Genomic DNA, 15,000 nt, shown 5'->3' on the forward strand with positions numbered 1-15,000 from the left:
TGCAGCAAAGCACTGAGCAGAATGAGGGCAGAGACTGACTGAAAACCCTTAAATGGTTTCTTGTGCAGATTTGCTCCACCTGTAAAGAAGAAACCAACAGAGACAGCAGAAGAAATAAAGTCACGAGGAATGACTGATATTGGAATGATGGGATACTGTCTCTGATTGACAGGCACAGAATGGGAGGACAGATGAGTGTAAGAAAATGACGGATAACGATTTATGAAGTTAGAGTGGACACGGAAAATATGAAGAAAAAAAAGCAGAAACCCAGAAAAATAAGGTGTGATATGAAGATAAGTCATGCTGACTGTGGAATAGATATTAGTCAGAAAGACCGCTAACAGAAGAGATGAAGATGATGATGGAAAGCAGAAAGGAAGTTAGCTGCTTGGTTTGGTCTGTCCTGTGGCTCACCACATCTGCACCTGAGAAAAGAGTAGAGACAATCATCCCATAATGTCATAATGAAACCCCGAGCGAGCCACGTACACCCCCACCCACCCCTGCTACGTCTACCCAGCAGTAGGGAGCGCCGCTGCTCCCCCACCCCCCGGCCAGGCAGGCCTGCACACAGCGAAGGGATCAATGCTGGGCATAAAAATACATGAGAGGGAGGAGGGGAGACTGAGCGGAGATTTTCACATGAACGAGGATCAACACCACGCCGTATAACGCCAGCTGTGTCTGCTCCTTGGGCTGTGTGCGCACGCCCTTACTGCATCCGTGTGCTCCAACAGGAAGAGTCAGGCACAACAGGAACAAATCAAAGTGGGTTTGAAAGTGTGAAGTGCACACATAACAAACACGTACGCACATCAAACCTGCCACAGACATTGGAGCAGTGAAGCCAGCCGTTACCATGGGGACATGAAAATGTGTGGCGCTGCAGGTTTGGAGCTCCAAAATAAGCTCTTTGCTGTTTGTGTTAACATTCCTCCTGTGAGGTGTAGCAAACACACAGCAACCCCTGCTTCAAAGTCTCACTGCGCCCCATTTTAATTTTTATTGAAAATCAGAGGGACAGCAAAGGTGTTTGGCAGCAGATAAAGGCAGCAGAAGGCCCTCGGGTTAATCAGTGCGTGTGTCTGGGGCAGTGTGTGTTACACTGCTGTGATTGCCAATAAAGGCTGACCCCATGTTTGCAGTAGGTGTGTGTGAAGTGCTTATCAGACCTTGTGTTTGTGGACCATCTCCCCCCATGTGAAAATCCCCCTCAGCTACTGGTGCACCACTCTGTTGATGGAGAGAAAAGGTTTAGTGCTCTGTAATTGTGTTTGTGTCTGTGCAATGTAGCCGAGAGTAAGAAGAGAAGGACAGGAGCAGAGAGAGCGGGCGAGGATGGGTTCGTCTGGTTTCATCCTTGTTGTTCTGAGCAAATCATGAGTAAGTGTGCATGTGTGAGTGCAATGCACGTTCTGGAGGGTTAGGGAGTTGAAGAGGGGAGGGTGGAAGGTTTAGGTTAAGATAGAGGCAGGGGTGGGAGGGGAGATGAATGGGGTGAGAGGGCCGGGGAGGTCGAAGAAGGTGACGGGGTCTCAGTACTCACTGTAGGGGACACACTCATACTGGATCTCCAGATACTTGTAGGTCCCCGGGCAGGGGTCCGGAAACACGTCCGACCCGGCAACCACCACACACTGAGTGCGATTGTTGCACCTGAGAGATGAGACGGACGAGGGGGAGGTGGGGAGACAAAAGAGATAGGGGGTGGGGGTAAGTGATAAAAAGTGATGAGTGCCATTGTAAGAAAGACAAAAAAGGAGTGGTTATAAAAGAAACATCTTCAGGCTCTGAAAGACAGAGGGAATGGTGGTGAAGGGAGTAATTTCACACTACACTAGATCATGTGACAGCTGCACCCGAGGGGAGGAGGCAAACAGGCGGGGGGGGGAGAACAGGGGAGGAGGAGAAGGATCAAGAGCAGCAAAGAGGGAGGGAGGGAGGGAGGAGGCAGGGAGCGAGTGAGTGACGTAAGAGCCTCCCCTCCTGGGGGATTGTGAGTGGGAGCAATTAGAGGTGAGAGAACAGGGAAGGGCGTAGGGGGTGAGGAGGGGTTTAAAGGCAAATACTCTACACTACACACTCTGGGAAACATTCACATGCATATTGCTGCTGCTCTCTGTGTTCCATCCCAAGTTTCCACACCCTAAACAGCACGTACTCGGAGGAAAAGAGACCTGCATCCGTTCAGCCATTCTCAACACATTTTCTGATCCAGCTTTGAGCTCGTCTCCCTTGTGCAGGCTTTTCCTCCCTTCGTATCTCAAATCTCTCCTGCTCTCACTCTATCATCCCATCATCTCGGGAAGTCTTTCTCCTTCCTCTAGCCTCTCAATACTACCCTCCACCCCCTGCTGCTTCCCTCCCTTGCTTACTTGCTCTCTTCTCAGGCTAGTACCCTGTGCCTCCATTACACGTGTGATGGATAGCTGGGAGAGGGCTCCCATTGATCTGAGCTCAGAGGAGGAAGATGCTGAGCTCAAACAAGGAGAGCAACAGTAGGAAGCCCTGCAAACACTCCTGCAACAATCCCTAAGAATATGCATCCTGCACGCCTACACAGACGTGCACACACAATTAGCTACGTGCCTCGACTTCCACTAAAATAAATGCTTGTGCCAAAATGCAGATGTTATGCGTGACAAAAATCAGTTCATTAACGATTTAAGAAAAGCTCATTTACAATTGCTTGCTTGAGGGGTTGGATTTACTTCAGAACTAAAGGTGCCGAAACAATACGCCACAGAATGGAAAAGTGGGGAATTCTGGAGGGATTATGCTGTGAAATGGTATCTTGTTTCTCCTGCCAATAACATGCTCTGACTCTGCACAAACACATGCACAGGATCTAAACAGATCAATAGTTACCTCTGTGACATTATCTTGAAGGCGTCGGGCAGGTAGCACTGCACGTTTTCCATCTGAAATGGGTCTGCATCACAGATCTTGTCATCGGTGCGGCCATAGTTGGCCGTCTCAATCATGATGACATCGCTTCCAGGGCAGCGCAGCTCGATAGGGTAGCCCTCACATGCCAGCTCCCGACGCATCAAGCCGAAGGGCATCATTGACCGGCCCAGGGCTGCAAAGGAAAGAAAGAAGAAAGGAAAGATATTGATTATTCAGTAAACCTTGACGCCGTTAGGAGGCATTTTATTATTCAACCTAATTGTAAATATTATATCAAGGGCAACGGTGGCACAGGAGTTAAGTGCTCACCCTGTAAATGGAAGGCCGCAGGTTCGAGCTCTGCTCAGTCTGTTGCTGTCATTGTGTCCTTGGGCAAGACACTTGAGCAGCCTTGCCTGCTGGTGGTGGTCAGAGGGACCGGTAGCACCTGTGTACGGCAGACTAGACTCTGTCAGTTCGCCCCAGGACAGCTGTGGCTACAATACTGCTCCTCACCACCAGGGTGTGAATGTTTGTGTGAATGGCTGAAAGACCGATTGTGTTGTAAAGCGCCTCCGGGGGTTCCAGGGCTTTAAAAGGCGCCATATCAAATACAGCCATTTACCATATCTAGTACTGGGCCTGAGCAGGTGGATTCAGAGTGGTTGATTTTGCCATCTTACACACTAATTGGCTCTGCTGGCTTGTCTTCCCTGAGTAGTAATATTTTCCTACTGTTGATGCACAGCCTGGCCATTCAGTCTCCACATTGGAACATCACAGACCACATATTGGCATGGAGGATTTGCAGCCAAACCAGCTTCTCCAGTGAGATATTGCACCACTTGTGAAACAAACTGTGAGAGTTTCAAATGTTAACAAACTCCTACACACAGCCAGTCAACTGCTTATGATACTCATCCCCACATTCCCAGCATTCTTTGTCTTTTCCACCTCAACAAGTTTACAGAGCCCAACATTTGGATTCAGCTTAGGCGTGAGACAAAATTATAGTGGAACAAAAGAAGTAGGAATAAAAAAGCAAGAGCAAATTAATGCCGTTGCAAACTTTACACTTTGTACACAATTTGCATACTCACAACTAGGAGTGGAATGTCAATGTGCTGCGGTGGCTCTGAGAGAAAAGGGTCAGCAGGGACAACAAGGTACTCGGGGTTAATCGCTGAGCCAGACCGAGAGCCATGGAAGAGGTACTGAGAGAGACACTCGTCGTCTCTTCAGCTTGCTGTATAGCTGCGTGTGTTTTAAGTGCTTCTGCATTCAGGCTCACACACATAAAGTAAAAAAAATACAAATGTTTCTGAACATCCTTGACGGTGCAAGTTGAAACAGGGGAACAAACAACTGAATACAAGCAGAGTGACGTGGAAGTGAAGGCTAAAGAACAACCAGTTTTCTTCTGCAATGAGTATCACGCTAGTGACTGAAAGAGCTGCTGTCCATGGTGCTGAAATGACTAAACTCTGAGAAAGTAAAGCTCTGGAAGTTGGAGCTTCATCTGAAACTGTTAGGCCTAGAGCTGTCCGCTGTGCTGAAGGACCAGAGGGCCTTGACTGAGATCTCCTTTAAATGTCAGCAGGTAGGACAGAAAACACACACAGGGCTGGCAGTGGGCATAATGTCAAACCTAAACAGAGATGGCTAGCTGCTCTGTAATGAGGCGGAAGTACTGCATAAACTGATCCTTTCAATACACAGCAGCACCTCCCCCTTCAAGACAGGCTCAGCAGCAGACAAGGACACTGAGTCAGCCCCTCTCCCCATTACTGTTAGTGCTGAAACCCACAGAACGGTGCTGGTTTCTCTCCCTGAAACTGAGCTAGCACTGCTTAAGTTTCAGACACTGTCCAGTCAGGAGAAGCCTCCATCTGGGTTAATGTCAGTGTCAGTCATTTCAGACATGAAACTGTGCAACATGATTCACAGCCCTTGGACTTGCTCGTATTTCTAAATGCCAGTCATTTATGCAGTAGGGACTTGAGTTGGGTTGTGTAACTAACGCCATTAAGTCTGAATGACTAGCACAGAAAGACTTCAGATCTGTTATGCCTCGCCAGCATGCAGTGCCAGTGCCAAATCACAAAGGCCTTGATGCAAAATTGCATACTAATTAAAGCACACGGAGATGCAAACAGCAGGCGAGGCCAGACAAACAAGTCCACACTCAAACGCAGAAACCCACATGGGCAAATTAGCACACACAGACATACTGGTGTGCATGGTCACAAACAAGCACACGCAAACACATGCAGGCACACTTACATGTACATGCTGAGTTCTGATACCACAGTGGGATTACAGTGTGTAGTGCCAGTGTGTGGCCTTGTTCTCTTAACTACCCTGCAGTGTAAATACACAGCAGTGTACAGCTGGCCAGCAATTACAAATATACTGTGAGCCAAGAGGAGAGTAAAAGTGGAGAGGGCCATCAGGAGTGATCACTCTTGGTCTACTTACATTATAGAAGAGAACATATAGAACAGACGCTGGTCCCCATCAGAGGATACTAGCAAAACAACGTCTTTAAATCATTTATAGTTTAGAATAATAATTTCTAAAGCCAAATGATGAGATTAAGCATGCACAGTTTGATAATTTTTTTCTGTTTCACAATCAAAAATCACCCTCTGTTCACCCGTAATCATATTTGCACACATATTCAGCTCAATAAATTAAGCAATAACTGAGCCGCTGCACTTTAATGGTGGCAGCAGCCATGATAACCAGTCTATTTCTGGCACTGCTGCAAATCCCTGCTTCTGCCATACTGTATCGCGTTTCACACCTGCATATTTCACACCTAAGCAAACACTTTTTGACAACTTGCAGCACTAAGGTGGATTTCACACTGTAAATAAAGATGCATGCACCTTACATTTATGTAGAAATTTGAATAGAGTATCCATAAAACAGGATGGAGCTTAACCTGCACAATTCAGTGTGTGTGTGTGTGTGTGTGTGTGTGTGTGTGTGTGTGTGTGTGTGTGTGTGTGTATGTGTGTGTGTGGGGCAGCCAGATTGCCGGCGGTCTAGCTGGAGCTGCGGCTGGCTCTGAGCTGAGATGAGATGAGCAGAGGATAAGCTTGAACTGGCCATGGGCTACGGCTGTCCTTCACTCTGCAGGAATCCATTTGGGTTTCAGAGACTCTTTAACCACACACACACACACACACACACACACACACACACACACACACACACACACACACACACACACACACACACACACACACACACACACACACACACACACACACACACACACACACACACACACACACACACACACACACACACACACACACTGACTAGCAGACACACTTGCTGAATGACAAAGGCTTTGGAAGCAGCAGCCATTTGTATAGGTGAATGTGGTCCCTTGTAGTGAAACTATGACTCACCAGTACGAGTCACTGGGTCCACAGGAAACAGTTAGCAGCTGTCATGCAGACTAATAATAACACGAGCCAACTGAATACAGTACTATATTGTCTGACAGATGGACGTGGCCTTGTACAGGAGACAGAGGTCAAACACACACACACACCCCAACAGCACAAGGCTGGTGCCACTCCAGAGCAGCTGGTGTGAGGCGTTAAAGTAGCTGGCTTCAAAATAAAAGCTCCAAACACATCAACAGCAAGTGATTGAACGGATAGGATTTGACTCACTACTCTCACACAGTAATTAAAGCCAGAGGGTGGGTAAATACTTGGGACCATTGGACAAGAACATAATTTAGTACAAGCCAGACTAGTCTTTGTTCACTCATTCATTCTCAACCACTAGATAGTCTTTTCCATGTGTAGTGTTAACGAACTACATATCTAGGAATTAAAGGCAGTTGCTATCAGCTTATGTTTTAATTCCTAAGAAGATCAAACCAATTAACAAATTAAATTTACATGAATATATATATATATATATATATATATATATATATATATATATATATATATATATATATATATATATATATATATATATATACTGTATACACACACACACACACACACACACACACACATATATATATATATATATATATATATATATATATATATATATATATATATATATATATAATAGATATAAATTCATACACCAACTTGCTTGGTCTATGTTAATCAAAAGATTATAATATTTATTTTTAAAGATTTAATTTAATAGCAAAAGTTATTTGTTAATTCAGAAGATCTAAAGATCTTTGCTTGTTCAGTGATCAACATACACCCACTCCGTGTTTATTTCAAGAAAGAGTCAAGTTTCAAAAGGGTAAGAAATTTATTACTAAACAAATTAAAACAAGACAACTTAAAAGGCAATTTATAAAAGCTTTGGTATTAAAAAGCAACCCTGTGTTTGGATGAATCTAAGGTGAAGTGTGTTTTGTTTGCGGGTGAATGCATGTATCAGAACGTGTATCTTGGAGAGAGGACACGTTCTTGGTGAAAAAGAATTTGGTTGCGAATAAGCTAAGTTGTTCTTAATAAAAGAGCATTCAGACGCAATCTGTGACCTCACCGTCAGGCGACCCTCGTCGTGGATCCGGAGGTCAAAGGAGGATGTTGAACAGCCTCAGGGCACTCGGTCCGGTAGGGAAGACCGATGGTACCACATGGGTGTTTCTAGCCTGTTTTGGGGGTGCCGAAGCACCCCTAAACTCATCCCTAGCACCCCTAAAGTTTGACATTCATTGAATTTTCTATTTATTTTTACTATTTGTGGTGATTTTTAACACATTAGTAATATATAAAAACCAAAGGTCAAAATATTGTGTTTTAAAAACAAAAATACAGCAAAGTTCCCCTGTCTCAAAAATGGTTTGATCCTGCTCACCCTTCCAGACTCGGCTCTGAGGCTTCCTGAGTGGCTACGTTAAGGTTAGTTTATGCTTGACGCGTCCGCGAGGTCTGCACAGCTCCGCGCGGAAAAGTTGCGTCATTTTGCGTCATTTTAACAACCACTCCCCTCCACCGCGTCTCCGCACGGCCCAAGATTTCCGCAACGCGCACCTTGGAAAATTTCTAACCACGCGGACGGTCGGATGCGGAAAAACATGGTGGACCGGCACGGCAGAGGTTGGTAAATACAGACATTTGTATGATTCAGCTCTCAGAGATCACCGTGATCAACATGTTGTTAATAATTCTTGGAGAGAAATAGCTCGCACTGTCGGAAAAGACGAGAACGCTGTTAAAAATGCTGAAATGCCGTGTTGTAAACAGTGATTTCTACTTCTACTATGGTGTAGTGTTGGATGCATGCTGTAGAGCTCCATGCTGCCCCCTTCAGTTTGGGAGAATATTGGCTCACCGCAGAGACGAGCCGCACGAACCATAAACGCTACGAGTTGTGAAGCGCGTTCCAGCCGCGAGCCGCATCACCGCGTGGAAAGTGAATGCGTCAAGCATAAACCAAGCTTTAGGGTGACCAATTGGTTCCTGCTTTCTGTGGGACAGTCCTGTACTTACATTATTTTTCACAGGTCCTGCTAATTGAGGAACCACTCGCATTTTTGACTGTCTCCCATTTCTTCTTTGAATCTTGTATAAACTGATTGTGAGGCAAGAAAAGCAGCTGTCAATCAAGCTAGGAGGCGGGACTTTGACGCAGGTCTGGAGCGTGCGCCGCTCATGAACCTCCAAACCAAAAGGAAACGACAGAGTGATCCAGCACAGTGGAGAAATGTTGTTACAATAAAGGCTGAAGGGTTAAAGCTGTTCGGGTTCCTCAGTAATCTCACAGGCTGGTGCTACAGAAGCCCAGTAATACGATTCTAACACAGGCAAGGTGGTTGTGTTGTTTCATGGCTAAACCTTTTGAAAAACATGAAAGAACAGTTGAATTAATTTAATTAAAGCCTTGATTATTTATTCTGAGACTTCTGAGCAAAGAAGTCAGAACATTAAGTTTAAATCCCAGAGCAAAGTCAGTGATAGTTGTTTTCTCTCCCCTAAATTTCTACTGTAGGAGATTGGTCATCATTTTTGCAAAACTACCATTTTGTTTTTGTTAGTTTTAAAATTAGGAGGTAAAAAAGACAAATTACCAAAAAAAAGATTGGATTCTTTTTTAATGGGATGTTAATATTAATGGAAAATTATGTGAAAATAAGTATAAATTGATTTCAAAATATTACTGGTACTTTTAGTGGCATTCTATTGTGGAAATCCAGACAAAGCTATAAAACTGGCTCCAATGTCAAGTTTCCAAATATTAAAGGCCATTTTCAACCAATGTTTCCACTCATTGAGCATCTTTAATCTTTAATCTGCTCAAATTTTAAAACTACAACACCTGGACCAGTGGTTCCCAACCTGGGGTTCACGACCCACCAAGGAGGTCTCCACCAAATTTGTGGGAATTCAGCACACAAAAGCGCCTCATGATTTTTATGTTGAAAGGTGCAAAACAAAAGATCATTTCTTCCTTTTCTTCTACATGTTTGTACTGAGACACATACACAGCCAAGGGGTCCTCAACGACAGAAGACTGGGAACCACTAACCTAGACTCTCTAAACTGGGACCAGATTCTGCTACAGTGTTAACAGAACCTGTTAAATATATATATTGTGCTGTTTAAAACTGTAATTTGATTAGTGAAAACTGTGTTTTTGTTTTCTTTCATAAAAGTGATGAAATTGTGTTAAAATGTAGAAAATGTTGAAATTCTTCTTGCCTGAACGGGCAGATCTCTGGGTGCTCAGCACCCCTACACCTGATGCTAGAATCACCCCTGGTCTTTGCACAATCATCTCAAGCACAAAGTGCAAACATTTATGAGAAGACTCAGTTTAATTGACAAGGGAAAGGCAGCTTCAAAGAGCTGTCACCGACAACGACTGTTTTACAGACTTTTTAATATTTTTCCATTGTTAGAGAACTTTTTAAAATTAATTTCTTCCTTCATGAAAGCAAAGCTAGCTCCTACATTAATGTTTAAAACCTTGCATGACAAAAGTACCCAGACTTAGACGTAGTAAAGACAGCTTCACCTTCCTGGAAGCTTCCGAGCCTCCTGGTTTTCAGCCCACCCCTGAACTCAAGTATAAAAAAGAAGTTTCCACATGGATTTCTTGTCTAGGGTTGTTGCAGCTGATCAGCAACATCTGCCCAAAGACTGAGCAATGACCTGCTTCTTCCATCAGTGGATTTTTTCCAAGAGGACACTGCCAGGACTCATCATGCTCATCAGGTATGGGACATCTTTTTCACTCATGGATTGGCCACCAGAGTCTGGACCTGAACGCCAGTCAGAATCTCTGGTGAGTGCTGAAGATGATTTATGCAACATAAGTTTGGAACGGGACCTTCTTGTTGGTCACCAAGAACCATAAAAGGGGTCTTGAGATGATTTCCAGAAAGGAAAATAAAATAAAAAAAATGATTGAAGCTACATTTCTAGCATAATTTTTTACAAATAAACTAAATCATAGAGGGACATGGATGAAGGAAGCGGTTTTCTTTATACCCTGAATTATTAAACTCTTCAGGCGTGCTTGTTTGTCGGTATCTGGGGTCGCATGTTTTGACTATTGCTATCTTGTGGGTCTGAAGATGAAAAGATTGGGAGCTGCTGGTCTAGCTCTCCCATCATCATCATCATCATCATCATCATCATCATCATCATCATCATCATCATCACCAGATCTAGGTGAAAGTTGAATGCAACACTGGATTTACATAAACTTTGTTACGTTGCTGAAGCTTATCGAGACAATGCCATGACGAGTGAGTGATGTAATCAAAGCTAAAGGCAGTCCAACAAAATACTGGAGTGAGTTTTTGGGTAGAGGCTTTGTCGGGTCAGGCAGCGTATTTAGAGAGCGAAGATAGAAAGATGATTTTAAATGGGTAAACTGAGTCTGTTGTGATGGCGGCTAAGGCCAAGGCAACGGGGAAGTTCACAGAAAACTAACAGGGATTTTTCACAGAAGCATTTAAAGCCATCACCAGGCTTTCAAATGTTGCAGCACTGTGACGTGATCGTTTCTGATCATCTAGAATCACATTAGTGTTCAAGTTTTACTGAAAAGGTTTCATGTAAAAGTTTCAGTCGTATTGTTGTACCATATGAACTTATTTATGATACTTCATTATGTTCTTTTCTCCCAGAAACTAAATTACTCAGCACATCAGCCTCTCACCATCAGCACCATTAGCACTCCTTGATGAATGTCAGGTTTCTCTCTAAAGAAGAGTAAGAAGAAGGAGAACGTTTACAGTCACTGGACAGAACTGAGAGGTCAGAGGGAATCCCTCCCTTCCTAAGAATCATCCAGACAAATTTCTACATCACTTTATCAGCTTAGCGCTGCATCTTAGCGACTGACTTAGCACCGCGAGTTAGTGTAATGACTCGCTGAAGCATGGACTGTCACCGCGGACAAGCTGAGGCTGTGCGGCCAGAACTGTCACATTCAGGCAGCCTTCAAGCTGAGGAGTTGTGACAAAGTGACACTCTGAGATAAACCTAAAGGCCTAACATGACGGTGAAGGGGCTAGTGGCTGTTTGAGCTTGTGGGAGGTTGTGTGCGTGCGTGCGTGCGTGTGTGTGTGGTTGGTGCGGTGCAGCAATGGCCTCCAAGCTGGGATCCCATCTCATCTCCGACTCCTCTGCCTGTCTGCTGCAGGCGGAGTAGTGGATGAGATGAGGAGTGACTGTTTGGGGAGTCACCAGCTTTGCTATAAGGTCAGAACACAAAGCAGCACCAAAATGACAAATTTCCACTTTGATGGAGCTGAGTCAAGCTAAAGACACTGGGTGAAAGAAATCTGAAAACGGCTCAAATGAGAAAGGGCAACAATAGAAAAAAGATAGAAACTTTCACACAAGACACTGGTGGAATTCCAACAGCGCTCTCTTGTTTTGCAGAGGCTCGAGGTTACAGACGCAAAAGGAAAGATTGGTGCAGGAGAAGATCTGCAGCTGTTTGGATTTGTTCAGCACAAAAGCATATTTCTTCAGCATCCCAGGCCTTGATCTGCACTGAGTTACAACACAGGCCACAACATTACATCATTCATATGAGAAATAAACATGCCCCCCACTGGAAAAGGGAAGCACGCACCCTCTTGCAGCTCATTCTCACTACATTTACAGTGATGTGCATGAGCACACATAAATACTCGCAGGCATCTACACACACAAGCTCTAATGCGCATCCATCCTCAACCTCCAGAACCTCCTCTTGGTGTGTGTTGACAAACTTTGCTCTGGGGGGAACAAGCGGCTAAAGCAAAGAAATTAGGATGGGCAGTTAAACAGCCACTGAGACTCTGAACAACACACTCACACACACAAATCTGAGGAGGAAGGCGAGAGCAGACGTGCTCATACTGTCAAACCTAGTCAGTGCTGGTATGGGTGTCTAATTATGCAATAAAATTGCCTCAATGGGGGAAACAGCATAGCCTAAAATAAGATTCTGCCTGCCTAAAAAGTAGGAGATGCACCCAGTGTAAAGTATTCTCCAACCCCCCAGGGAGGGAGCAATGCCACGGGCCCAGCACAGCCGCATCCCCTACTCTGTCTCCAGCACATTTTACAGCAGACGGTGAGTCAGACCTAGATTCATATAGATTCATAGAAACATCCTGGTGGAGTAAAGCTGTAGGTGCTGCAAGGAAACAGCCAGAGGGGCGGAGAAGGAATGAGGCATGAGCAGAGAGAGGACGATGATGATGAGCGAACAAAGATATTAAAGTGACGAGAAAAGAAGAAGAAAGAGGGAGAGAGAGAGATGTGTGTGTGTGTGTGTGTGTGTGTGTGTGTGTGCATATGGAAAAGTTGCAGCTTGCATCCAGAGACTTTTAGGACAGATGAGTGTGGAAGCCCAGCCCTGCTGCTGCATTGAACACTTAATTAAGCTCCTCATATACTGAGCGGGCGCTCTGGCAGCGTGCATCGTGTGTACATCCGAGGGTCATTTTTATGAGTATGCATACTGTATGAGCAGATCAGTCTCTCACCAGTGTGGTTACCTAAACCGCTGCAGTATTTTAGAAGCTTTAACTTTTTCACACCTGTTTACTAAAAATGTATTCAGACGTAAAACCCCACAGAATAACTCTACCGCTTGTTTGCCACTTTATTCAGCTGCAGAGCAATGAACTATGTGTTTTGTCTTTTTCACCTCAGCACCATCCCTGGATCCCTCATCCAATTTGATCCACCTGAACACTCTCTCATTTGGCCTCCCCAACCATCCTCTGCTCCGGTCTCAGTTCTCCCAGTGTCTTAATATCTCTTTTCATTCAAACTGTACAGTTTCAGTTTTCCCAGGTTGCCTTCCCATTCTATTCTGCTCCTGTACTCAACTGTTTTATCAGCCTTGCTATCCTCATCCATCCCTCTCGCTCCTTTTTGTCTTCCTTTCTTTCCTCTTTTTGCCCTTAGCGGCCAGCCTTAAGCTGCTGCTGGTAATTACCAATGTGTGGTTCACTCAAAAAGAAACACAAAAGACAAATGCACATTTTCATGACAAGCTTAACACACACCTATACTCTTTAACAGACACATTTCAACCAGCAGCTTCCATCACACACACAGTACTTCACTACTACCAAGCTTCAGTTACACACCAAGAGCAGGAGAGGAACGCTGCAGCTAACGGCAACACAGTCCCAATCCTTCCTGAGTGCACAAATCAATGTATACACACACACACACACACACACACGCACATGCACACACTACAAGGCAAACACAACCAAGATGTACACAAGTGCACCAATACTGTCAACAAATGAAGAAACAAGAAAAGCACAGCCCACGTCTACCAGCTCAGACACATGAGAGCGACCTGCGTCATCTTCAAAGGGAGGCGTTCAGAGAACACACCACCCTGGTCTCTCCCTCCTTCAGCCCACCCACCCCCTACTCCCAATATATGTTCAAAGGCCATCCATTAACCTTTCACGCACACAGGCCTCTCTGTGATCTAATGCTTACAGCCGAGGGCTTTGAAGAGCACAGAGACCCCGAACACCAGTGATGCTGAGAAGGGAGGCAGCAAACAAGGCATGAGAGAAAACCGTAAGAGGTAAAAGAGGACAAAAAGGGAGAGAAATGACAATGACAAGAGGTGTACGCTATTAGCAGATGCTATGCAGGGGGGTAATGAAAGAAAAACAGGGCAGCTGGGAGGAGGTAGTGGGGTTGATCTCAAGGAGGGTAGCTGAATAGAAGCTGTGGTGAAGTGATAGAGTTGAGAGGGTGGAAGAAACAAAATAAGAAAACAGAGAGTGAAAAGATAGAAAGAAGCACCACAATGGATATAAAAGGCCCGTAAAAAGGAATGGGGGGATATCACAACACAGAGAGAGGAGGGGTGGGGGTAATGGCTGAGGTGTTAAGGGAGAAACAGCAGAGAAATTGGCTGAAAATGAGAGGTGAGTGTTGGAAGTTGGAGAAGTGAGAAGCAGAGACTTGCTAATAGGGAATGAACAAAAGCTTGGAAACACACACACACACACACACACACACACACACACACACACACACACACACACACACACACACACACACACACACACACACACACACACACAATAAAAAATAAAAAAGAGAAAGGTTTTTTATGTGGTCTTTATTGCTAAATCTGGATGATTTGCAATCTTCACAACCCCCCGGTTTAGTAATTAGTGTCTGAGAAGCCTGTGGCTGTCTGCTTCATGAAAGAGAAACTCCAGGACAAACACATTGAGAGGTCACTTTCAGACCAAATCAAAGCCTTTATTTGTCTCTGAGAGCACACTAAAAAAAAAAAAATCACAAATAACTTCATTAATTCTGTTAGCTCCAGTCTATGAAAACGTAAGAAACTAAATAAACTGGTTTGTATTGATTAAAGTTTTATCACTTGGGCCGTGTGAAAGCCATCTGCCTTTCTGTGATGCTGCAACTAAAACATCAAATACTTCAACTCAACACAATAAAACCCATTCAAACCTACCCACCTGTCTGTCTGTCTGTCTGTCTGTCTACCTGTCTGTCTACCTACCTACCTGTCTGTCTGTCCATCTGTCTACCTGCCTGTCTGTCTGTCTGTCTTTCTACCTACCTACCTGTCTGTCTGTCT

The 15,000-nt window shown here is 44.5% G+C and overlaps 1 protein-coding gene across 4 annotated transcripts in view; it reads right to left on the reverse strand.

The window, feature by feature from the left end:
* The window catches only part of adgrl1a (adhesion G protein-coupled receptor L1a), a 99,861-nt gene that overhangs the window by 39,046 nt on the left and 45,815 nt on the right, over positions 1-15,000 (reverse strand). For all 4 annotated transcript variants that reach the window (XM_054741273.2, XM_054741272.2, XM_015948442.3 and 1 more), the window contains exons 3-4: positions 2,872-3,085; positions 1,550-1,659 (exon numbers count right to left, since the gene is read on the reverse strand). In XM_054741273.2, coding sequence (XP_054597248.1) covers positions 1,550-1,659; positions 2,872-3,085 — 324 coding nt within the window. The remainder of the gene's footprint in view (positions 1-1,549; positions 1,660-2,871; positions 3,086-15,000) is intronic.

Source organism: Nothobranchius furzeri, chromosome 5 (genome assembly GCF_043380555.1).
Source record: "Nothobranchius furzeri strain GRZ-AD chromosome 5, NfurGRZ-RIMD1, whole genome shotgun sequence".
Classification (NCBI taxonomy): domain Eukaryota; kingdom Metazoa; phylum Chordata; class Actinopteri; order Cyprinodontiformes; family Nothobranchiidae; genus Nothobranchius; species Nothobranchius furzeri.